General features: G+C 40.5%; 1 protein-coding gene across 5 annotated transcripts in view; it reads left to right on the top strand.

Moving 5' to 3' along the window:
- fbxo38 (F-box protein 38) overlaps positions 1-25,860 on the top strand; it is a 72,789-nt gene that overhangs the window by 25,218 nt on the left and 21,711 nt on the right. For all 5 annotated transcript variants that reach the window (XM_055643038.1, XM_055643037.1, XM_055643039.1 and 2 more), the window contains 8 exons: positions 1,187-1,317; positions 2,442-2,612; positions 5,029-5,171; positions 8,089-8,278; positions 10,091-10,204; positions 15,231-15,407; positions 17,750-18,526; positions 24,266-24,366. In XM_055643038.1, coding sequence (XP_055499013.1) covers positions 1,187-1,317; positions 2,442-2,612; positions 5,029-5,171; positions 8,089-8,278; positions 10,091-10,204; positions 15,231-15,407; positions 17,750-18,526; positions 24,266-24,366 — 1,804 coding nt within the window. The remainder of the gene's footprint in view (positions 1-1,186; positions 1,318-2,441; positions 2,613-5,028; positions 5,172-8,088; positions 8,279-10,090; positions 10,205-15,230; positions 15,408-17,749; positions 18,527-24,265; positions 24,367-25,860) is intronic.

Below are 25,860 nucleotides of genomic sequence, written 5' to 3'. Positions count from 1 at the left end.
AGCGACTGATGTCCAGAATGACAAGACGTCCGGTTCCGATTGCTCAGCAACAGCAGGTACCACGGGTGCTGAAGCCTGCTACTATCCAGAAACGTATTCAGGAGAAGCACGACATCCAGAAACGATCATATGACAAATCCAGCAAACCACTAAAGCCTCTACTGCCGGGCCAGGTTGTTCGTCTACAAACTTCTATGGGACACTGCCATCTGGGTACTGTTGTCGGCCCAGCTGACAAACCGCAATCTTACCTTGTGGACTATGAGGGAGCAGTTTACCGCAGAAGTCGCCAACACTTGCTTGCTGTGCGGGAACCCCGTCCGCCACCAGCTCCATGCTCCACCGCTTCCGTTCCAGCCGCCTGTTGCCGTGCCCTCTACCGATCCCCGCATGCCTTACACCCCTCTGCGTCCCGCGGTTGTGACTAACCACAGGGTTTCCCCCCCTGGATGTTTCCCCTTTCAGTCACCACAAGTCTCTCCCACTCCTTTCTCGCTTCCGGGTCCTCCCAATCCGCCTAATCTTTCAGGAGAGGGAGGAGAGGGTTTGGTCCGTACACGTTCGGGCCGTGTTTGTAGACCGCCTGATAGATATGGCGAATATGTTTAACTCTAATGGCATGGGTGCCCTTTACACTTAGTCTTTAGGGGGAAGGATGTAGATTGGTTTATGCATGTCAACCAATCATATATAAATTAGCATCACTGACCCCACCTTACTGTAACATTTATACTAACACCTACTTCCTGCACTGCTCAGTTCGTGCAGCAGTCAGGATGCTCTGACAACTAATCATCCACTGTGCTGCTAGAGTCTGCATACTGATTAAAGATGATTTTGGATCACATAACGTGTATGACTCCTATTTACAACTCCTAATGTGTATCCCACAGTTAAACTTACTATTTGAGTAAAATGTTCACATTTTATTGCTTTTTATGAAAAGTTAATTGGAAATCTTTTCTGCACCTCAACATTAACATCTCAGAACCTATCGTCCATATTACTCATTTGTGAATAAATGGAAAAATCTTTTGTGTAATTAATACTTTGAACATCATTCCATGTGGGAACAGAAATTTACCAGGTGGCATTTCATTATTTGCCACACAAGATCAATAATATAACATTTTAACAAATTACCAATTTTACTAATGAAATAATCATTTTGTTTGCTGTACTTCAGGTTACACGAAGTTCGTATTCAACCTTCACTAACCAAAGATGGTGTTTTCTCAGCACTAAAAATGGCAGAGCTGGAATTCCCTCAGTTTGAAACCTTACACCTTGGATATGTCGATGAATTTTTATTACAATGTAAGGATTTAACATTTTTTTTCTCCTAAACTGGTTCTGATTCATTGATTGTAAATGGGGTTATTTGATAAAGAGATGTGACAGCTTGTTTGAAATGAAAATGATTCTGCATATGGGTATTTCCGTAAATAAGTGTAATGGGTGGCCAAATTTGAGTTATTATATCATAATAAAATACCACAGCTTTAAAAAATGGGTCTACCTATGATCCTTTTCAGTTAATTTATGATCAAATCAACCAAAATTTAATATTTTCAAATTTAAAAAAAAGAGTTTATGACATATGGGACACTGACTGATTTCTAAGCTCCCTTAGATAATGTCGGCATCTAACCCACCCTGAGGCCCTTAGTTCACGCCAGGGTCATTATAATCGCATTGTTTGCATTTTTTTTAAAATCGCGACAAGTGCAAAAAAAACCCCGTTATAGCACTATAAATAGCATTGACAACCTTAGACAACGGGAGGGACTACAGAATGGGACATCACTAAAATAGGTGAACAAACTAGATTTTTATTTCATGCTTTTAAGTTCTATTCATTATTAAGTCATTCAATGGAAAGCTTAAACACAAAAGATAAACAATAAAAAAGAAACAATAAATATAAAAACAGTTACTCTGCTTTTAAATCATACATCTTGCAACATGACGAAAGCGACACCACTACTCGCGTTCTGCTTCAAAATCTTGGGGCATCAGAAAACCATCTTATCGGGTGATAAATGGTAAAAATCATAAGCATAATCAGAATTTGGCTTATATAGTTATTTAATTGCAAAATTAATGTAATCTTTCTGGTATAAATTTGCCTAAGGATTTGATTAAATCCTGCAAGAAAAATGTCACAAAAAATGCAAGAAAACACAGGGACAAATCTGATATTTTTCTTTATAAAAACATATTTATTTATTTTTGCTTCATCTCATTATTTTGGCTATACGCCATGATCTATGCTACTTAAAATGCAGGATATGAAACAATGGGAATATTACATTAACAAACAGGAAAATAACCTGGAAGTTTGGAGACCTTCAGTTTCACTACTGAGTGCTGTATTTACGGAAACGCCCATATTCAAGCTAAGATGTATAATTTACAAGATGTATTTCTATTTTTACCAGGTAAAATGAACAATGTTGAATTAGTGAAGCATGGATTGGCAGATGTTATAGAAAATCCTGGCATCATTACAGATATTGGGATGAAAGCTGTAAATGAAGTATTTCCATGCATCAAATATTTACTTATTTATAACTGTCCACATCTCCACAATGCACACAATTGGATTACAGGTATACTTAAATTTTAGAATACATTTTCTGCAGTTATATTATCCATATACATTGTTATTTGAGGTAAGTGACTTAACCAACAATAATTTGAACAGTTGTTTAAAATTGCCATTTAAAATTAAAACAAAAGTGATTTAAGTTGATCAGAAAGCTGCCACTTACAATGACCAGAGATAACTAATTGTACCTAATTGTCCAGTAATACTACACAACCAGCAAATTTTATTAAAGTCACTTTGAATCCAGAACTATACCTCTTATTCTTTACTCCACTAAATTCAGGCATAATTGAATGGATGTCAGAAAATGAAATTGAAAAATGCTGGTGACATAAGACACAATTAAAAACAAATTACTGTTAGATTACATACAAGGTATATGTACATGATATCTCCCAAATTGTATTAGAGCTACTTCATTTCAAATTGCATCAGCAAAATTGATAAATTGGTTCAAGATTTTTAAAAATATCCGAAATATTCAAGAGCTTGTCCTGAATTACTTGCAAGTGCTGTGACATTGATAAATATGTTTGAACATTGTAAATGAAGAATCATAGATTTGCGAGAAGAAGATTTAGTACATTAATGAGAGCAAGCAAAGACCTGGCGACTGCTTCGCCAAACATTTGTGCGCAGCCCGCCAAAATCTACTAGAACTGGATGCGAACCATTTTTACTCCCCTTCCGACTCCCATACTGATCTTTCCGTAATGGGCCACCTCCTTTGCTAGTGTGCGGCCACAAGCAAACTGAAGGAACAATGCCATATATTCTGCCTGGGTAGCTTGCAACCCAACGGTAAGAACATTGAATTTTCAGATTTTGGGTAACCACTAACAATCTCAATTCCCCTTTCTCTTCCTCCCACTCAGTGACCCAGTTGGATCTGCACCACTTCTGTCCTCCTTCCCAATCTCCCCGCCCCCCCATTTCTTCCTCTGGCTTCTCAATTTGCAATTTTTCAATCCACCTGTCTCACACCACCTTCCTTTATCTCTGACCTTTGTTCTAACCATCTGCCTGTCAAAAAGAAAACACTGCTGAGTCCACCTATTACATTCTACACTTTGTCTTCCCTCTCCTGTCTTTCAGATTTCTTTACCCCCCCGCCACAAAGAGGGGTCTTCTCTAACCCAAAATATCACCTATTCATGTTATGCAGAACTGCTGCCTGACACGTTGAATTACTCCAGCACTTTGTGAACTTTTGTGTAAACCAGCATCTGCAGTTCCTTGTTTCTACATCTTAACTTTAAGCACTGTTCTTTGAGGATTGATTTTTTTAAATGATACAGACTTAACCAAAGAGGTACAGGTGCACAACCTTTTATCCGAAAGCCTTGGGACCAGACACTTGTCGGATTTCGGACATTTTCGGATTTCCGAATGGAAGATTTTTAGCGTAGATTAGGCAGGTAGCGCGGGCGGCTTGAAAAGTCTGGAGCAGCTGCGTCCTCCCCGGAGACCGGGAGAATCATTGCATAAATGTTAGTCAGTTAGTTTGGAGGGATTTTATGTGGTGGTGGTGGAGTAGGGTGAAGGGGGAAACTTTAATTCTTAGTCCCCTACCTGGTCGGCGACTCCCAACCTCGCGGAGCTGGGGGCTCCGTCCGGCCGCGGGCGGCGCCGGTTGAAGCTCCGACCCCGGCAACTCTACCCCTGGCTGCGCGGCTCCAAATCCAGCGACGCTCCGCGAACGTTGGGTCGGCGGCCACAGCGCTCCGGAGCTTGCCGCACGGCGACCCAGTAAGGCATTGCCCGCTCCCCACTGGTATCCCTGCGCTGCGACGCCGCCGACTCCCGAGCTGGGGCGTCCGGCCGCGGGCCGCGCTGGATTTGGAGCGCCTCGCAGCCAGGGGTAGAGTTGCCGGGGTCGGAGCTACAACCGGCGCCGCCCGCTGCCCCACCGGCCACAGCGCTGTGGAGCTTACTGCACGGCGACCCGGTAAGGCATTGACCGCTCCCCGCCTCTCCGACCAGGTAGGGGACTAAGAATTAAAGTTTACCCCTTCACCCCCCCCCTTCACATAAAAGCCCTCCAAACTAACTGACTAACATTTAAGCAATGATTTACAGATGTTTAAGCGTCTCCCGGTCTCCGGGGAGGAGGCAGCCGCCACAGTAGTACAGACCTGGGTTGACCGTGGGTCGTTTCGGGTCAAGTTTGGCGCCAAACGCGAGCTTTGGTGCGCAGACGACATCTGGAAAAAATGGCCGGTTTTCGGAGTTTTTCGGTTTCCGGAACACCGGATAAAAGGTTGTGCACCTGTATTTGAATTCCAGGACCAATTATACTCTGGTGCTTTAATATGCTCTTTTTACTGAATTTTCAATGCATGTGAAGAATAGCAGTATTCATAAATATTAGTTAAATGTATTATTTGCTCTAAATATAAACTTTTAATATTTTATAGACCATTCACGGTGGATTCGCTTAGTGGATCTTACACTAGTCCGTTGCCATGCCATTAAATTAGAATCATTCAGTCAATTTATAGAAATGCTGCCAAGTTTGGAGTTTATTTCATTGGATCAAATGTTCCGGGAGCCTCCAAAGGTATGATTATTGCTTTTGTAAGAACAAAAGAATCACTCTATAAATAGACAATAGGTGCAGGAGGAGACCATTCGGCCCTTCGAGCCAGCACTGCCATTCATTGTGATCATGCTGATCATTCACAATCAGTACCCCGTTCCTGCCTTCTCCACATAGCCCTTGACTCCGCTATCTTTCAGAGCTCTATCTAACCCTCTTGAAAGCATCCAGAGAATTGGCCTCCACTGCCTTGCGATGGTGAGAATTCCACAGATTCACAACTCTCTGGATGAAAAAGTTTTTCTTCATCCGTTCTAAATGGCCCCCACCCCTTATTCTTAAACAGTGACCCCTCGGTTCTGGACTCCCCCAACATCGGGAACATGTTTCCTGCTTCTAGCGTTTCCAATCCCTTAATAATTTTATGTTTCAATAAGATCCCCTCTCATCCTAAATTCCAGTGTATACAAGCCCAGTCGTCCATTCTTTCAACATGCGACAGTCCCGCCATCCCCGGAATTAATCTTGTGAACCTAAACTGCTGGCTTGACTTAATATGCTATATTTTCTGATTGTCCAGAATACTTTGGTATTTTGAGATATTTATGAAAATAAATCCAAACTATCATGTCCTAGATTTCCACAGCAGTGAAAACATTCTTTTAAAATATAACCTTGATCTTGTAAGTTTTATCAGGTCACCTCTCACTCTTCCACACTCCATTGAGTGGAGGCTCAATATACTCAATCTTTACTCCTTAGCTAACCTATTAGATGCATTCATAAAATTAGAAATTATTTGTCTCACTGTCACAAGCCACATACATCATTACTGAGTAATGAAACTGCAATTCTACCTTAAACTCTTCAGGCCAGTATCAGATCTTCCTTACTTTTATGCTCAATACAATACAACACAATTTTAATTGTCATTTGAACCTCGTTGAGGTCCAAATGAAATGTTGTTTCTGCAGTCATACATACAAAAAGAAAAAGACCCAAGACACAACACAATTTACACAGTCATCCATCACAGCGCATCTCCTCGCTATGATGGAAGGCAAAAAACTTATCTCTCCCATGCACTCCCCTCTCCCCCACGATGTCAAGAGTCAAAGCCCCCGGCGGGCGATGGTAATTATCCCGCGGCGATAAAAGCCACGCCAGGTGATGCAAGGCCACGCTCCGGGTCTTGTTGTTGGAGCCCCCGGCGGGCGCTAGCAAAGTCCCGCAGCCATTCCAAGCCGCGCGGGGCCCCGCTCCAGGTAATCTTCAACCCCGCAACTCGGGCGGTAGAAGTCGCTGTTGCGGAAGCCCCGAAAAGCTGTCTCCCAGCAGGGACCCGCTGGCAGACAGGGTTCCTGTCTGCCAGACCTGCGGTTGGAGCCTCCGAATCTCCGGGGGTCGGATCACAGCAGCGCGCCACCACCACTCCACCCGCTCCGGACTTAGCCAGCTTCGTGATGGTGCGTAAGTCCGCAGCTCCGCGACTGGAGCCCCAGGTCGCTCCTGCTGGAGGCCGCTCCACGTTGCAGCCCCAACGACAACGGAGACCCGACAAAGAAAAGGTCGGGTCTCCCGTGCAGGGGAAAGATTTTAAAGTTTCCCCCCCCGCCCCCCACACACATACCCCGTCAAAACAAATAAAATAAAAACTACATTGAAACGAGACAGAAAATAATAAAAAGACAGACGGACTGCAGAGGCCGCTGCGACGTGAGTCGCGCCGCCCACCATTCCCTCTTTAACAAAAACTAGTATTCTACATGTTTTCTGAATTGATGGCTGCACCTACTTGCTAAATTTGTCTTTCTTGTATTCACGAGTTACCAAGTTTCCCGATTACCTGCGTTAGCGTTACGAGTACCGACGTTCCCGCTACGTTAATTCTACGTGATTACCACGAGTTTGATTTGTTTTAAACTCGTGGGCGGACTCGCACCGTGAGACAGGGCCATTAGATCTCTGAGTGCATCAATTCAATACTGTTTACATAGGATAGACAATTCTCTACACTGTGCTACATCTATCATAATTTTGTGCACTCGCTCAACCTGTCCAAAATCCTTTACAGACAATAGGTGCAGGAGGAGGCCATTAGGCCCTTCGAGCCAGCACTGCCATTCAATGTGATCATGGCTGATCATCCACAATCAGTACCCCGTTCCTGCCTTCTCCCCATATTCCCTGACTCCGCTATCTTTAAGAGCCCTACCTAGCTCTCTCTTGAAAGTATCCAGATAACTGGCCTCCACCGCCCTCTGAGACAGAATTCCACACTCACAACTCTCTGTGTGGAAAAAGTGTTTCCTCATCTCCGTTCTAAATGGCTTACCCCTTAATCTTAAACTGTGGCCCCTGGTTCTGGACCCCCCCCAACATCGGGAACATGTTTCCTGCCTCTAGCGTGTCCAAACCCTTAATAATCTTATATGTTTCAATAAGATGCCCTCTCATCTAAATTCTAGAGTATACAAGCCCAGCCGCTCCAGTCTCTCACTATATGACAGACCTGCCATCCCGGGAATTAACATTGTGAACCTACGCTGCACTCCCTCAATAGCAAGAATTAACCTGGTGAACATACTTTGTGTCCTTCTCAAATGTTACTTTCTCACTCATCCTTTGTATCAACAGCAAACTTCAAATCAACCCAGTCCCTTTGTCTCAATCATTGATACGGATTTTTTTTTAAACATTAGGTTTCTGTACTGTTCCTTGTGACACCCTGTTGTTTGTTTGCCATTCTGAAAATTGACTGTAATAAGCTTCCTGCACCAGTATCCAATTTTTTGTTACATTTTATGTAATATAATATTTGGTTGGAAGAAAAACATTGATTTTTTCTGACATTGAGAGCTGAATATACCAATTTCTATCTCATAAATCACTTAAAGTGAAATTGGAAAAGTAACTGTTTGCTTATCCATTGTTTCAGGGCTGTGCTCGTGTTGGTTTGAGTGCTGGCACAGGAATCGGTGTTTCGTCTGCTCTTGTTAGCAATCAAAATTCCAACAATGATAATGATAACCACCAAAATAATCATGCTAATGTCAATAACAACAATAATGAGGAAAATGATGCCCAGCAAGAAAGAGCAGCAGCTGATCTCCCAAACCCAGTGAATGGTAAGTTTTTCATATTGTCAGCTTGTATTGTAAGATCCATGTTGTCAGTTATTTCATTATCGATACTGTTGATGCTGAATGTACATTCCTGCAATATATTTCTTTGGTTGCTTAGCACCTGAAACAACCAGAAATGTTGACCATATATTTTCCAAAGTAATATAGTTTTCAGTTTTCTCAAATTGAACATTGACTGCTAAAAATATGTTCAATTTTAACTGCTGAGGAGAATTTGAATTAGGAATTATGCCATATGATTTAGATGGATACGCCCAGGGTGATAACTTGGTAGATAATATTCCTGAAGTTAGAAACAGAAATTGCATGAAAGTAGATTTCCCAAAAACATAGCTCATTCCATATTGAATGTTAGATATTTATGTTAAAATATGTTTATTGTCATCCTTGTGTAGTTGTGTAGTTTTAGTGGAGTTCTTTGGTAAATTGGGTAAACAAAATTTTTTTTTAAAAAGCAGAATTCTGCATCTTCCGTATGCACCAGGAACTTTAGGATTTCCACACAAGCATACATGAATGCAGAAATACTGGCTTACTATCTGTTCGCTGACTGTTCTTCACAAGCAATGCTGATTTGCTGTTTATGGTCAATATCATAGATTATCCTATGTCAGATTGTACCTGCATGGATTGTTCTCCATGTTGAAATCAATCAAGAAAAGTATTTGGGTGCAATGGATTAAAGTATTACTATTTTGCTTTGTGGTTTGACAGTGTTTGAATATTTTATGTAATTATCTTTTTGCTTGTATTTTTATTTTCTTTGGATTTTTTTCAATGTTGGAAATGTGTTATATAGCCAAAAAAAGACTCTTCATATAAACTGAGCCCACACAGATCCTCAAACATTTGCACAAATTTTTTAATTTTCCCCTCATTTCCATCAACTTCTCCCGATTCTATCACTCACCTCCATCCTTGGGGCAATTTACTGTGGTGGATTAATCTATCAACCATCATATCTTTGTGATTTGAGATGAAACTCTGGCACATAAACTCCACACAGTCATGAGGAGCTGTGCTGGCTGAAGATAGGTCCCGACCCGAAACATTGTCTCTGCATTCCACAGATGCTGTCTGAATGCTGAGTTGCTCCAACGCTTGGTTTTATGCTCAAGATTCCAGCATCTCCAGTTTATTATGTCACCAGTCATGAGGAGAACGTGCAAACTCCACAGAGCATCAGAGGTCAAGATCAAACCTGTGTCACTGGAGCAGTGAGACAGCAGCAGTACGAGCTACACCACTGAACCAGGCTAAACCAGGGGCTAGATGACAACTTTTCAGCAGTATTTGCCACTTATTCTGCCCACCTCCTCTGTCCTCCATCAACTGTCCCTTATGAATGGCTTTGCATTTTGCTTGTGCACCAGACACTCTTATTTCCTTCGCTCCATAGATGCTGCGTCACCCGCTGAGTTTCTCCAGCATTTTTGTCCACTGTTGTCAATTAGTGTTTAACTTCCACTCATGCTCTTTCAATGGTATGCATATGAAGTATGTTTGAATTTAGTCCAGAAGTGACTGGAGAGCATGAGCAGCTCATTGCTGTCTAAAATGCTGGATCATTTGTGGTATGACAATTGTTGGAGGTTGGTGTGCTGCCCCCATTAGGCCTAATGTTGATCCTAAATATAATTTAAATAAATAGCTTATAAAATATAAAAGATTTATTTCACTGGCGTTATTAGATATTGTGGCATTTTCTTTGTGCTGCTTATCATTTAGTGAGACAGTGCTGCATGTACTTTTTTGCTTACTATATGTTCATTCGAAGTATTTTTGCTGCTTTAGAACAAAGACTCCAGGAGGCAGTACAGGATGGCAGGCCTGATAATACTGACTGTAATTCTGGCCAGAATTGTGAACAGTCTGTGACCTCCATGGGTGTGGATGAAGAACAAGCAGGTAAACTGTTATGAAAATGTGATGGGTGGATTTGTAGACAGATCTCTTTCCTGTCACTTTAGTGTTTTGTATATGCCTTTTTCACTTGCCCCCTTCCACGAAAGACTTAATTAATTGTTTAACCTCATCCAATACTGTTTATCATTAAAGAAAAGCAATGAAGCTCAATGACAAATATTTTTTCCATATTGGCTCAGTTGGTAGGCTTACAGTGCCAGAGATCAGGGTTTGATCTGACCTCTGAACCTGTCTGTGTGAAGTATGCACATTTTCCCTGTGACCACATGAGTTTCCCCTGGGCTCTCTGGTTTCCTCCCACATCCTAAAGATGTGCTGGTTTGTAGGTTAATTGACCTGTTTATTGCTCTGAGTTTGAAGGAAGTGGATGAGAAAGTGGAATACAACAGAACTAGTGTGAACGAGGACTCGGGTCAAAGGGCTAGTTTCCATGCTGTATCTTTTAATCATCAATCTCATTGTGGCCCAGTGCCAAATTTTGTTTGGGAGCATTTCTGTAAAATGCAGGATTCAGTTGCTGCAATGAATGGTGACACCATAGAACACTGAGAAGAAAAGAATAATAGGATGAGTAGAATCAACATGAATTTAACAAAGGGGATGTGTTTGAACAGTTGGAGTTCTTTGTGAATGTGACTGAAAGACTAGATAAAGTGAAAATGGTTGGTATGATATGGTTCAATTTGTAGTGGGCTTTTGATAAGACACACAGGATTGATCGACTAGAGCACATGGAATTGAAAGTTAGAAACTGGCAAATTGGTTAACAAGATGGAAAGAGTGCTAATAAACAGATCTTTCACGGGTTGCTGGGCTTTAAATAATGTGTTGTCACAGTGATCAGTGTTTGGACACCAGCTATTCACATTCTATTACAACAATTTGGCTGCGGCAACAAAATACCATATTTCCAGATTAGTTGATTGTGATTTAGGAGGAGGATATAAAGAGGCTTTAAGGGGATACAGACAAGCAAAGTAAGTGGACAACAACATAGCAAAAAAAAGGGGGGGAAATGCACGCTCATCTACTTCAGTAGACAAAGTCGGAAATGGAATATTTGTTAAATGGTGAGAAATTTGTTAGTGTTGATTTTCAAAGAGACCTTACTATCTTTGTACACTGAAAGTTAACATGTACAGAGTGCCCTCCATAATGTTTGGGACAAAGACCCATCATTTATGTATTTGCCTCTGTACTCCACAATTTGAGATTTGTAATAGAAAAAAAATCACTTGGTTAAAGTGCACATTTTCAGATTTTAATAAAGACCATTTTTATACATTTTGGTTTCACCATGTAGAAATTACAGCAGTGTTTATACATTGTCCCCCAATTTCAAGGCACCATAATGTTTGGGACACAGCGATGTCATGTAAATGAAAGTAGTCATTATTTGTATTTGTTGCATATCCTTTGCAAGCAGTGACTACTTGAAGTCTGCAATTCATGGACATCACCAGTTGCTGGGTGTCTTCTCTGGTGATACTCTGTCAGGCCTGTATTGCAGCAATTTTTAGCTTACGCTTGTTTTGGGGGCTAGTCCCCTTCAGTTTTCTCTTCAGCATATAAAAGGCATGCTCAATTGGGTTCAGATTGGGTGATTGACTTGGCCACTCAATAATGTACTTTTTTTAGCTTTGAAAAACTCCTTTGTTGCTTTAGCAGGATGTTTGGGATCATTGTCTTGCTATAGAATGAACCGCCGGCCAATGAGTTTTGAGGCATTTGTTTGAACTTGAGCAGATAGGATGTGTCTACACTTCAGAATTCATTATGCTACTACCATCAGCAGTTCTATCTTCAATGACGATAAGTGAGCCAGTACATTCAGCAGCCATACATGCCCAGGCCACAACACCCCCACCACTGTGTTTCAGATGAGGTGGTATGCTTTGGATCTTGGGCAGTTCCTTCTCTTCTCCATACTTTGTTCTTGCCATCACTCTGAAATAAGTTAATATTCGTCTCATCTGTCCACAAGACCTTTTTCTAGAACTGTGGATGCTCTTTTTACTTCTTGGCAAACTGTAACCTGGCCATCTTATTTTTGCAGCTAACCAGTGGTTGACATCTTGCATTGTAGCCTCTGTATATCTGTTCATGAAGTCTTCTGCGGACAGTGGTCATTGACAAATCCACACCTGACTCCTGAGGAGTGTTTCTGATCTGTGTTTGGGGATTTTTCGTTATTATAGAGAGAATTCTTCTGTCATCAGCTGTGGGGGTCTTCCTTGGCCTGCCAGCCCCTTTGTGATTAATCTCACCAGCACTCTCTTTCTTCTTAATGATGTTCCAAACAGTGGATTTTGGTAAGCCTGTTTGGCTGATGTCTCTAACAGTTTTATTCTTGTTTCTCAGTCTTTTGATGACTTATTTGACTTTCATTGGCACAACTTTGGTCCTCATGTTGATAAACAGCAATAAAAGTTTCCAAAGGTGGTGGAAAGACTGGAGGAAAGACTAGGTGCTGAGAGTTCTCATATACCTGCATCAAGGAGGCAATCAAACACACCTGAGCAATTCCAAACACCTGTGAAGCCATGTGTCCCAAACATTATGGTACCCTGAAATGGGGGGGGGGGGGGGGGGGAGACTATGTATAAACAGCTGTAATTTCTTCATGGTGAAACCAAAATGTATAAAAATGGTCTTTAATAAAATCTGACAATGTGCACTTTAACGACATGTGATGTTTTTTTTTCTATTGTTACAAAAAAATGTTCAAAAAGCCTCCCAGATTTTACAGAAGCCAAAGCCTGGGTTTCTAAAACAGTGATTGACCACTCTTGACTTTGATGTGCTGCTTGAGGTTTAGGTTGGTACATGGAATTTAATCCAGATGAGGGTGGGAGGTCAAATTTTGGTAGTACAGTACATACAGAGTAAATCATAGGTATCTTGGGAGCATTGATATGAACACCTGTGGACTCAGAATGCATGTACATAGCTTCCTGAAAATAGAGTTACAGACTGGTAGGGAAGTGAGAAATGATTTTGTTATGCTTGCTTTTATAGGCAGAGGTATTGAGAATGTGATAGGTGCTATCTTGTAACTGGTTGAAGTGTACTCAAATGTCAATTCTTGTTGAAGGATATGGTTGCATGTGCAGAAGAGATTCATTATGGTGTTAGACACAGAAAGCTGGACCCTTCTCGACCCGAAACGTCTCCAGATATGCTGCCTGTCTCACTGAGTTACTCCAGCTTTTTGAGTCTACGGTTTAAACCAACATCTGCAGTTCCTCCTTCCACATTTCATTGGGATGTTGCCTGGATTTCAGGCCTGTAGTTAAAAGGAGAGATTAGATAGCTGGGTTTATTCTCTGGACTGTAAAAGGCTGAGGGGTGACCCTCATTTATTAAATTTATCAATCAAATTTATTAAATTTGAGGGACATCGATAGGATAGTCTTTTTTCGAAGGCATAAGAGTCTAGAATTAAAGGATACAGGCATAAAGTGAGAGGAGTGTAACTTAAACGTGACATGCAGAATATGTTTTATCCGCACAGGGCTGTGAATATCTGGAATGAGGTGAAAGAAGCAGATTCAATTAAACGTTTAAAAGACATTTGGACAGGTACTTGGATAGGAAACGCATTGATGCAGATAACCCTAATGGATACAAATTGGATCAGCATAGATAGGCATCGTGGTTGATGTGGACAACAAGCTGAGAGGGCTTGGCTCCGTACTGTATGATTCTATGAATTTTGATGAACAGAACATTGACTTTTATTTGGCTGCAAGAACTGTGCATACAATTTTAAATACAATAAAAGACATCTGCACCGCTTTCAGAATTTACTAACATGCTTTAAAGAATTGCTATATGATAAAAATTTGGGGAAATTAACAAGCATTTTGCACAAAAATGATCTTCCACAAATAGGACAATGATAATTAACAGATTATTTGTTTTGGTAATGATGAGTGAGAGACAAATATAGGCCAAGACATCAGGGATTATGCTCCTACCATTGGTTCTTTTATTCCCATCTTGCAGCGGAGATGGGGCTTTGCATTAATGTCTCCTCTGATAAGCTTTGGTTTCTTGAGTTCACCCTTACTCAGACATCTGTTAAATACCAGTTAGGTTTGCTACATATATAAGAGCTAGAATTGTATAGCAAAGAAACTGGCCCAATTTTCGATCTGATCTATATCCTGCTGCAGCCATCTGCAAACGTAATGGTCTTTCAAGTTATTGATACATACCACAAATAAAAGGATCTTGATTGTGTTTGGAAGGCCCTGGGATATTGCTGAATTGTGACTGCACGTAACATTTTGCTGCATCACAGTTTTTCTGTTGTAATCCTCTTCAGCTCATTTGCCAACATTTTATTGTTTCTGGCTGTTTTGATGGCAGCCAGACATCGAAATAAATATTTAGTAATAGAGTTCTTGAAACAATTTTACACTATTAACTTGCGGCATGTTTGTTGCCTGGATATTGATATTTTCTACAGGGATTACCAATTTGACCTGCTTTCATTGGTTATTTGATATAAAATGGAGGCCTGATTTCCAGTCATCCGCTTAGACATAATTTGAGGATTTTTAAATTGGAGTAGTTTTAATGATGGGTCTCGAGCATGTAATTTAGGCTGATAATCCAATGTTGTACTATAGGAATGCTCTGCCCTTCCTAAATCTCTGTACTCTTTTTTTCATTGCAAATTTACATTATTATGTCCTGCATTTGGCCGCCTCAGTTCGCAATCTGAAATTCATTCATTGAACTTCTATACTCCTACTTTCTTCGTTGTATATTAATCTACTTTGTTAACTAAGCCTTTAGACACCTGCCTAATATCTCGCATGGCTTGTCATATTTTGTTTAACGCTCTCATGAATTTCTCCATTGAAAGCATCGTATACGTAATTGTTGTACTACTTTTCTACTTAAATGTGAGTTCTTTTGTTTTAACTAACCGTAAGCTTGCTTTGTAAATTTTGAGCAAATCACTTACTGAAATAAATGTGTAACCTCAATTATTTAGGACCAAGTGGGCTTCAGCCAACTGTCAAAGTAAATCCAGTGATTGTAAATGATTCAGACAGTGAAGATGATGATGAATATAGTATAGATACTTCTGCGAATTGGAATGGACGTGATGATGGGGATCATTTTGCAGATGAGGGGAAAAAAAGTGCACCTTTACTTTGTGAAGGAACAGGTGAGTGTTACAGTTGGAGTGCAGACTGCTTGTATATTTCTTTGTCTCGAGCTCTTGCTGGAATATTACCAGAACATTATCAGGATGTTACTTGTCCATTGAATATTTTGTGTTCAGTGGTACAATAAAATCGATTCAGAATTTCTGCCCTGAGTGAAATAATCTTTGTAGGGCCTTTGGATTTATTCTCCAGTCATATATTGCAACTGATGGAAATGATGAATGATGCAGCTGGCAGAAATATCAAATTTCCACCAGCTGCAATGATATCCCACTTCTAGCAACATCTTCCCGTCCCCACCCCTATCCACTTTCCGCAAAACTGCATGTCCTGAGGGTTACTTGTGAAATTTCAAGTCGGCATATTTATTTAATGGGGGATCTATCTGAAATGAAAATACTTTTAATCAGAAGGTATTAATAATTTAAAATATTTATCACCCTTAACAAAATTCCTCTATTCTTGTTAAAATTATAAATCTTAACGCTTTTTTTTTTCAAAAAATTCTTGTCCCGATGATTGGAGTCATTTCCCATCACGCACCTTTGTTAAGCCGTCCCGCATGGCTATGAATAGAATAGACGCAAACTTCCGACCTCAAAAGACCGCGGAATTCAAAAGTTCCCTACCTTGTGAATTTCTCCTGATTCGCGGAACGAGAAGCGTGTGAAAACTCAGTTTTCTGCTGCATAGCAGGTACGTACCTTTATTCGGCGTCATCATCGAACGGTGCTCAACTCTTAGAACATTTTTTAAAAATCGTTCTTTTTTGATTTGTTCTGGAGAACAAATCGTACCATGTGCTATTCGGGAAACGATATGACCAGGCATGGCCTTCCTGGACTAAAGGCTTGGGCCACCATTCCCGTCACGGCAATCTCCGCAATGTAACTCCCGATTTCCATCCAGCCCCAGCCGGTCAGGCAGCCGTCGCATCTTCCCGTGACCTGATGTCCCTCTCCACGCCCGGCCCTCTTTAGTCCTTGTTCCCCTCCCTCCCCTACTGGGGAACAAGGGCTGAAGATGGCCTGGCTTGGGGAGGGACATTAGGTCACGGGAAGATGCGACGGCTGCAACAGTGCTTTGTGTCTTGCTGGAGATGGAGATGGAGCTGGAGCTGCTGGAGCTGGAGATCGGGGATAAGTAGCCCCAACCCCAGCCCCAGCCCCCACCGGGGAACAAGGGCTGAAGAGGGCCAGGCGTGGAGAGGAACATCGAGTCATGGGAAGATGCGACGGCTTTGTGTCTGGCTGGAGATGGAGCTGGAACTGGAGATCGGTGGTAAGTAGCCCCAGCCCAAACCCTAGCTCCAGCTCCAACTGCAGGCTTAACACCAACCCAGCCCTAACCTGTAGATCATGTGCATGTGCCTTTAATATAGTGACCTCACCACTACTAACCACTCCCCATATCAGAAGTATAATTGCAACCTCCCCACCCATTGATCTCTCTCTAGCTCCGGTGACAGACCACGTACAGCTAGGGCAGCAACGGTTATGTGATATTAATAAAAAGTAGTAAAGACACAATGTGTTCATGACCCCTTTTTACATAACCCCAGCCCCAGCCTGCAGCCCTAACCCTAGCCCCAACCCCAGCCCCGAAGATAGTTTTAGTCATACTCCATCATGTGATGCTCCCAAACTTGATCATCTCCATCATGCTGAGGCATATCCGTCACATGAGTATTTTATGCTCATAATGTGTAAAATAATACAATAATGACCATAATTATCAATTGTAATTGATAAATGACCAGTGTGCCTCTGCCTAGTCATCTGAAGTTAATATTGTTTTAGAGGAAGTTTGTGAAAAGTTATGTGAAGGTTACAATTCTTGCTGAAAATCACCACTTTTTTCGGCAGTAAATTGTTACAAAGTTTTAAAATCAATGCTTTAGACTGAAAAAGTTTTTTTGGTGGTTTATTTGAGGAAGAATCTTGATAATTTGAAAGTGCGACAAAAAATTGATTTTATATTCTTAAATCAGTTATATTTTGCAGTGTTGTTCATCATAAAAATATGACGGATATGACTGAATGCAATGGGCAACCAGGAAAAAGAAGAGGAAAAAATAAATTAAATTCTCTAAAAGATTTCGCCAAACATATTTTTCCCATTGTAGAGATGTGAAACAACATTCACAGTTGCAAAAATTTAAGTTTTATTTTCGGATTTCCAGAAACTTAAAAGTAGACACTTAATGAAAAATCGCCAATTAATTGGGACTAGTGTTTCTAAATTGAGCTCACAGTTCAAAGTTTCCCTTGGCATATTAAATTCAGTTTTTCACCTGAAAACATTTCTTTAATGCTAGATTAATATATTTTTTTATTTACAGGCGTTTGTGGTAAAGGCAAGACCCCATTACGGAAAAAAAGCCTAGTTAATCAGTATGATCTTCAAAGACCATCCAAAGTGGATGAAAGCAGTTGTGAAAAAAGCTGTCAAGTGACCAGTGAACAAATAAAAGCTGATATGAAAGCAGCCAGCGATGGCCCAGAAAGGAACAGGAGCAAAGATGTTTCTTGTGCAACTGGAATTTGTTCCAGTCCATCAGGAACAGCCAACTCAAACATTGCTACATCTTCTCAAAGTATGGAATCTAATGGGACAGATACACTGAATGGTGGGTGCAGACATTATAATGCAGCATATTCACCACAGTTTGATAGTGGAATTCATAACTGTTCATGTTCTACGCATAGAATTGGAGACTCGTCTAGTAGCAATGAGCAAAACTCAAGGAATGGTTCAGTTCCAACTTGCTGCATGTGCAGCACAACTCAGGTAAATGAAAGCACGACATGTGGATGCTCTGAACCCAATGAGCCTTCCACAAGCAAGGCATCATCTGATAAGTCTGATTTAAACGGACGCTGTAACACAGATTCAACAGAATCTGAATTTTCACAGAGAAAATCTTCCATTTGCAAGCAAGAACACCAAAACATTGGTAATGGCAGGACTAATGGTGAGTGTGGTGGTGTCAGACACGCAGAGAATACGAATCATCATCCCACATGCTCTGAAGGGACCCAGAAAGAAGGCTATCCACGTAGACCTGTGACAAGGTCGAGTAGCAAATTTGGACAGATTCCACTGATCGCAGAGCCAGGTAAAACATGCATAATCATAGATTTACAATGCTTTATTCTAAACAGCACCAACTGACAAACATTATTTTTCCTGCAATAGCATCCTTGCCACATCTCTTGCTGTGTTACTGGTCACTTTTTCTGTATGAAACATTTCATGTTGCTGCCTTTATGAAGTTATTATTTTGCAGAATATGGCAAAACCCATGCTAGTCAATTATTTGTACCTGTATTTGTCCTCTATACATATAAAGGTGTTCATCTTACCTCTGTTGAATTATTGCAAATTAAGCCTCTATCCTATCCATTCCAAGCACTCAAACAATTTGCTTAAACAGTTATTTAAATGGCAAGATGTTCAAGAAGGAACTACAGATGCTGGAGAATCGAAGGTAGACAGAATTGCTGGAGAAACTCAGCGGGTGCAGCAGCATCTATGGAGCGAAGGAAAAGGCAATGTTTCGGGCCAAAACCCTTCTTCAGGCAGCCACAGAACAGGCTGACCTTGGGAAACGATCGGCTGGACCCAGTCTCTTACCTGGATTCACTGCTGTGATCCTTGCAACGATGCAGGGGGACTCTGCAATCTGTATTCATAAGGTCATGTGATAGGAGCAGTATCACGCCATTCACCCATCAAGTCTACTCTGCCATTCATTCATGATTGATCTATCTCCCTCCTAAACCCATTCTCCTGCCTTCTCCCCATAACCACTGACATCAGTACTAATCAAGAATCTATCCATCTCTATTAAAAATATCAATTAACTTGGCCTCCACAGCCTTCTGTGGCAAAAAATTCTACAGATTCACCACCCTCTGACTAAAGAAAGTTCTCCTGATCTCTTTCTTAAAGGAATGTCCTTTAATTCTGAGGCTATGACCTCTAGTCCCAGACTTTCCCACTAGTGGAAACAGCCTCTCCACAACCACTCTATCCAAGCCTTTCATTATTGGTACGTTTCAATGAATTCCCCACACCTCATCCTTCTAAACTGAGTACAGACCCAATGCCGTCATATGTTAACCCACTCATTCCTGGGATCATTATTGTAAACCTCCTCTGGACCCTCTCCAGAGCCAGTATATCATTCCTCGGATAAGGTGCCCAAATTGCTCACAATACTAGTGTTCAATACATTACAGTATTCTTGGGTATTGGTATTGACTGGGCCCCAAGGGATGAAATGCTGATCACTCAACCCTATTACAATCATAACAGATGGCAAAGCTGAGAGAGGGGCTTTGTCTTCTGTCAAAGCTGTTCAGGATAGTAATTGTTCCTAATGTCTGATATTTAACCTTTAAACCTAGTAAAGTTGATGAAAATTAGTTTAAAATGTTTAGTTTTTTTAACGCAAAAAATGTCGGGTTTAATAATTGTTTTATTAAATAGCTTTCCCCTTTGCTTATTATTAATCTTATGTCATATTTAACCTGGCTTGATGCAGGATTTGCATGGTGATTTTCCATATAGAATCAAGTGATAGAACTTAATTGCCATTTAGGACTTGAGTTCTATCACTCGATTCTATATGGATTTAGAACTGTTGGAATCCATATAGAATCAAGTGGTAGAACTTAATTGCCATTTAGGACTTGAGCCCATAGAGAGCCACATTCTAGTTGAAATGTATGGATCCACTTGTTCCTGCCTTTCATGACTGTGCATGGAAGTCAGAAACAAACTGAAGATCAGATATAGATAAGTGCGGGCAATTAGTTAATTGCCTTTAATTATTTCCATCTCTTGTGATTTTTAATTTATTTCCACTGTTAATGATGCAAGTTTATATCAGGATCTTTTATATGGTTTTGGTTGTCAGAGTCATTGGAAAAAACTCTTATGACCTTTGCAGTTGTGAACTGTCAAGAAGCAATCAGAGCAGTTTGGGAATGGGGTTCATTGCCTAAGGCTTAGTCATTCCTCATGGACCACGTTGTTTTGTAGAACTATCACAGTATGAGACCAAGTAGGACGTTGGGCCACAAAAAGTAAATCTGGCCTCCGAAATTGTGTGTTCAAGGAGTAGAGAACAAGCAAGATTTGGCCTGTCATCTTTTGAACTTTTTCAACAGTAATCAGCACTTGCATTCCCAGCTACTCTCATTCTGGGTTGATACTACCATTAAAGTGAGTTTTGAACCAAGAGCAAAGAAAGTTCAGGAGCAGCTTTGAATAAGTTGGTATGTTTTCTGAAATTAATTTTATTGGGAAGATGGCCAATCCATTTTAGTTACAATATCTTACATTGTAATTTATTGCTGTTCAATGTAAAAGGGAAAAAAATGCTTTCCTGCAACACAACTTGTTCTTGTTCCGGTGATCTGGACTTCAGTAACAAAAGTAGACAATACTTTTACTCCGAATGAAATCTGAAAAGACTAAATGCTTGACCTTACTGTGTCTTATGTAATCTTTGTTTTTTTTTACTGTCTGAAAATGATTGGGGGAAATGTGCACAACGCAGTATTAAATAGAATCACTTTGCGGCTAATAAATCTTAATTCTTCAAGAACTTCCAGTAGGGGAAACTTCTGTTGTGGCATTAGAAATAATTTACTAAACTCTTGATGGAGAACTATCAATTTTGATCTCAATGCAGACAGAAGCATCTGTGGAGAGAGAAACAGTTCATGTTTCAGATTGATAATCTCAATCAGAACTGATTAAAGAACATCTTGAAATTATATATGCTGCCATCTCCAATGGTGTCTGATGTTATGAATCTCTCCAGCATTTTCTAGTCTCATTTCAAATTTGTAATATCTGCAATTTATTTTGCTTGTCCTTTTGAAACTGTTTATAATTTCATGTTCCATGTGCATGCACATTGACACAGCTGGTAGAACTGCGGCCCCTCAGTACCTGGGTTCCATTTTTACCTCGGGTGTTGTCTGAATGGAGTTTGCACGTTCTCCCTGAGTGTGTTGATTCCCTCTGTTTGTTCCGGTTTTGTCCCACATGCCAAAGATGTGTGGGTTTGTAAGTTAATCGGCCTCTGTTTAGTTTAATTTAGTTCAGAGATACAGTGTGGAAACAGGCCCTTCGGCCCACCGAGTCTGCACCGACCAGCAATCACCCTGTACACTGGCACTTTCCTACTCCCTAGGCATAATTTTACAATTTACAGAAGCCAATTAACCTACAAACCTGCATGTCTTTGGGACGTGGAAGGAAACTGGAGAGCCAGGAGGAAACCCATGCGGTCCCAGGGAAAATGTACAAAACGTGCAGCTGCACCTGAAGTCATGATCAAAATGGTTCTTTGGCACTGTAAGGCAGCAACTCTACCGCTGCACCACCGTGCTGCCTCAGTAGAGTGGATACGATGTAGGGAGTGGACACGAAGGTAGGATGATTAGAACTAGTGTGAATGGGTTAGGAATGGACAGTGGGCCAAAGGGCCTGTTTCCACTTTGCATCTCCAAACTTTACCCTCATTTTCACTACCTGCACTGGTCAACTCTTTCAACTTTTCTTGTCTTTTATGAATCCACTAGTCTTCAAAACAAAAAAAAAATCATGTGTGCATCATTAGAATAATGTCGGATTTTGAATGTTTTATTTTAAAATGTATAATATTAATCAGTACACATAATTTACTAGAATTTACAGGGCTATTTTCTATAAAAACTAGATCGCAGAAACACTATGACACAGAGAGACTATATAGCCTTGTCAATCTTTTCAACTCCTGGAAATGTAACCGTCCAAAAGAGTTTGTAATTTGCAATGAATTGGTGATGCCACAACTTGCGTTTCTCTTCATGGAACAAAGCATGCGTTTTGGGCAAGGGGGCCATTATTGCACATTAAATGTAATTATTGAACATCTATGATTGTACAACATGCATGCGGTTTTTCAACCAAAGTGTAACGTTATCTTATCAGTAATTTCAAGAACTATCAAGAATCAGATTAAAAGATGACTTTTGAAGTGATTCTTTTAATTAAATGAAAATAAGAAAGGCATTCATTATGCATTAATGAAATTTTAATCAATGAGATAGCATTGTTTTTCAAAATGTGAAAAACTAAACTGGACATTGTTTTTAGTTTATTAGATGTAAAATTGCTCAAATAGAAAATCATAGATTGTTTTTAAATTAAGGAACCACTTGTGTGACTTTGTGAAAGCAGTGATGAAACTTGACAACGTAAAAGCATCAAACAATATTTTTCAATGAAAGAAAATATTCTATTAGATTGTGATTACCCTCAGGAGCAAAGTAATTTAGCTCATCAGTTATTTATGTTAGTTTTGCACCTATATAACCATATATAACAATTACAGCACGGAAACAGGCCATCTCGGCCCCACTAGTCCGTGCCGAACAACTTTTTTTCCTTTAGTCCTACCTGCCTGCACTCATACCATAACCCTCCATTCCCTTCTCATCCATATGCCTATCCAATTTATTTTTAAATGATACCAATGAACCTGCCTCCACCACTTCCACTGGAAGCTCATTCCACACCGCTACCACTCTCTGAGTAAAGAAGTTCCCCCTCATATTACCCCTAAACGTCTGTCCCTTAATTGTGAAGTCATGTCCTCTTGTTTGAATCTTCCCTATTCTCAAAGGGAAAAGCTTGTCCACATCAACTCTGTCTATCCCTCTCATCATTTTAAAGACCTCTATCAAGTCCCCCCTTAACCTTCTGCGCTCCAGAGAATAAAGACCTAACTTATTCAACCTATCTCTGTAACTTAGTTGTTGAAACCCGGGCAACATTCTAGTAAATCTCCTCTGTACTCTCTCTATTTTGTTGACATCCTTCCTATAATTGGGCGACCAAAATTGTACACCATACTCCAGATTTGGTCTCACCAATGCCTTGTACAATTTTAACATTACATCCCAGCTTCTATACTCAATGCTCTGATTTATAAAGGCTAGCATACCAAAAGCTTTCTTTACCACCCTATCTATATGAGATTTCCACCTTCAAGAAACTATGCACGGTTATACCCAGATCCCTCTGTTCAACTGTATTCTTCAATTCCCTACCATTTACCATGTACGTCCTATTTTGATTTGTCCTGCCAAGATGTAGCACCTCACATTTATCAGCATTAAACTCCATCTGCCATCTTTCAGCCCATTTTTCCACATGGCCTAAATCACTCTGTAGACTTTGGAAATCCTCCTACTAAGCATTTGCACCAGAAGAAATGTGATGGGTAGATACTTATGCTGGTCCAAGTCCTTCTTGAATCTGAGCTCATTAACCAAATTGTCAGTGTTGGTGGCATATCCCAGCCGTACTTCCTGAATTTGGGCTCATAAACTTCATTTGAGACCAAATTACCAGTCTTGATGACTAATTAAATTTTGATTTCAGCCAGCTGATTCATGTTTTGGTAGAAGCTTGGTAGAAGAAAATTGTGATAGATGAAGAATATCATGCGTAAAGTTGATATTTCATTGCCAATTTTGTCACATCATTAACCGTACTTCTAGTTCTGAACTTGCAGCTCACATACTTAAGTTTGTGGAGAATTATGTATAAATAGCTCACAAATTTAGAACACATGGTTAAGTTACTGAAAAGATGATTCCTTGTTTAGAAACTATGGAGAAGACATGACACTGCTTAATTTGGAAAAATACAGATTAAATTGATATATTGCAACTACCCCGATCCCCTCTTAGATTCTCCAAATTGCAGTTACATTTATTCCTATTCACTTGTTTTGCTTTGGTTTAAGCTTCTAATATACTTATTTCTATGAACTAATTTTTTTTCCCAGATACTACTAAACCTAAGCCCAGGCATACTGTCAAAAGGAAACGAACTGCTGATAAATCCACAAGCACTAGTGATCCTGTCATTGAGGATGATCATGTTCAGGTGAAATATGAGATTAGTTCTTCAACATTGCTAACTGTTTAACACATTTTTATTAGTACAAAGAACACCACGTTTGTGCATTTTTTTTTTTCTAACATAATTACCTTTTGGAAATAAAGTTTTGGAGTTGGATAATGCTCTCAGTGCTAACGGAATCAAGGGATACGGGGCGAAAGCAGGAACGGGATACTGATTTTGGATGATCAGCCATGATCATATTGAATGGCGGTGCTGGCTCGAAGGGCCGAATGGCCTACTCCTGCACCTATTTTCTATGTTTCTAAATCAAAAAATTCTCCCCCATCTCCCCATGTTGTACCTCTGGAGCCATCTGACAGCAAGGCTAGGTGGCCGCTTCATATGCAGAGCTGCCAAGTAGTACGGATTTTCTGTATTTTGTACGGAAATGCGATTAGAATATGGATGTATGTTTTTATGTTGTTAAATACGGATTTTAAATATATGGAGTTCTGTTCAGTCTGAAGAAGGGTCGCGACCAGAAACGTCACCCATTCCTTCTCTTATTCTTGCTGCTTGTCCTGCTCCAGGTTTAGAGCGCTGTCAGTTTAACGTGTGGGAATTTACAGCGCTGTGGGTTCTAAAAGTAGCGCTACCAGCTGGAGCGCTATGGGCTTTAAACATAGCGCTATGGGCTTTACACATAAAGCTATGGGTCACAGACTGTTCCGGAAAATTCTCATATAACAATGAGTCTTTGGAATTATCTTTCTCAGTGGTAGTTGAGCCTTTGATTCTTTTTCAGGCAGTGGTAGAATTCTGGATAAGCCTAGTGGTGAAAGGTTACCAGTGTGATTGCAGTTACATTGGGATGGGCCTTGATTTTACAGAACGGTGGGTGGGCTAAAGGGGGAGAGAGGGAGGGGTGGAGAGTGGGAAAGGATGGAGAGGGAAGGGAGATGGAGGGAGGGTGAGAGGGATTAAGAGGGATGGAGAAAAAAATGGAGGAAAGAGGGTGGGTGGGAGGGAAAGGGGGAGAGAGAGAGAGGGAGGGAGGAGGGAAAGAAAGAGAGGAGGGATGGAGACAGTGCGAGGGAGGGAGAAGGCGGCTTTCAAAATGGCTTCTACATCATCATCATCTGGTGCTAAAAGCAGGAAGCAGCCGTTCAGAAAGCAGTATACAAAGAGATGACAATGAATGCACTGTCAAGTAAGGTGCGTAGAAGACATGTCAATTGGTAGCAAAATTATGTATTCTTGTACTCTTACATGGGTATGACTGCACATAAAAAAAACATTTTTCAGCAAAATCGCACCATGTAAAAATACTGATTTCCTCAGCAAAATACTGATTTTCAGGTACTAGAATACTGAAATGCTCTGACAAAACTTGGCAGCTCTGCTTATGTATGACCGTGAACAGTGAGTGCCAGCAAACGTGAAAAACAAGTGGTCACATTATCAAGTGTATTGCTAACGGGAGATGCAGAATAATCATAAGGAATGAAATGCATTTCGCCCCTTTTCTCCTTTTAC

The sequence above is a fragment of the Leucoraja erinacea genome, chromosome 11 (genome assembly GCF_028641065.1).
Source record: "Leucoraja erinacea ecotype New England chromosome 11, Leri_hhj_1, whole genome shotgun sequence".
NCBI classification, from domain to species: Eukaryota; Metazoa; Chordata; class Chondrichthyes; order Rajiformes; family Rajidae; genus Leucoraja; species Leucoraja erinaceus.
This window is presented reverse-complemented; position numbering and strand designations above follow the sequence as displayed.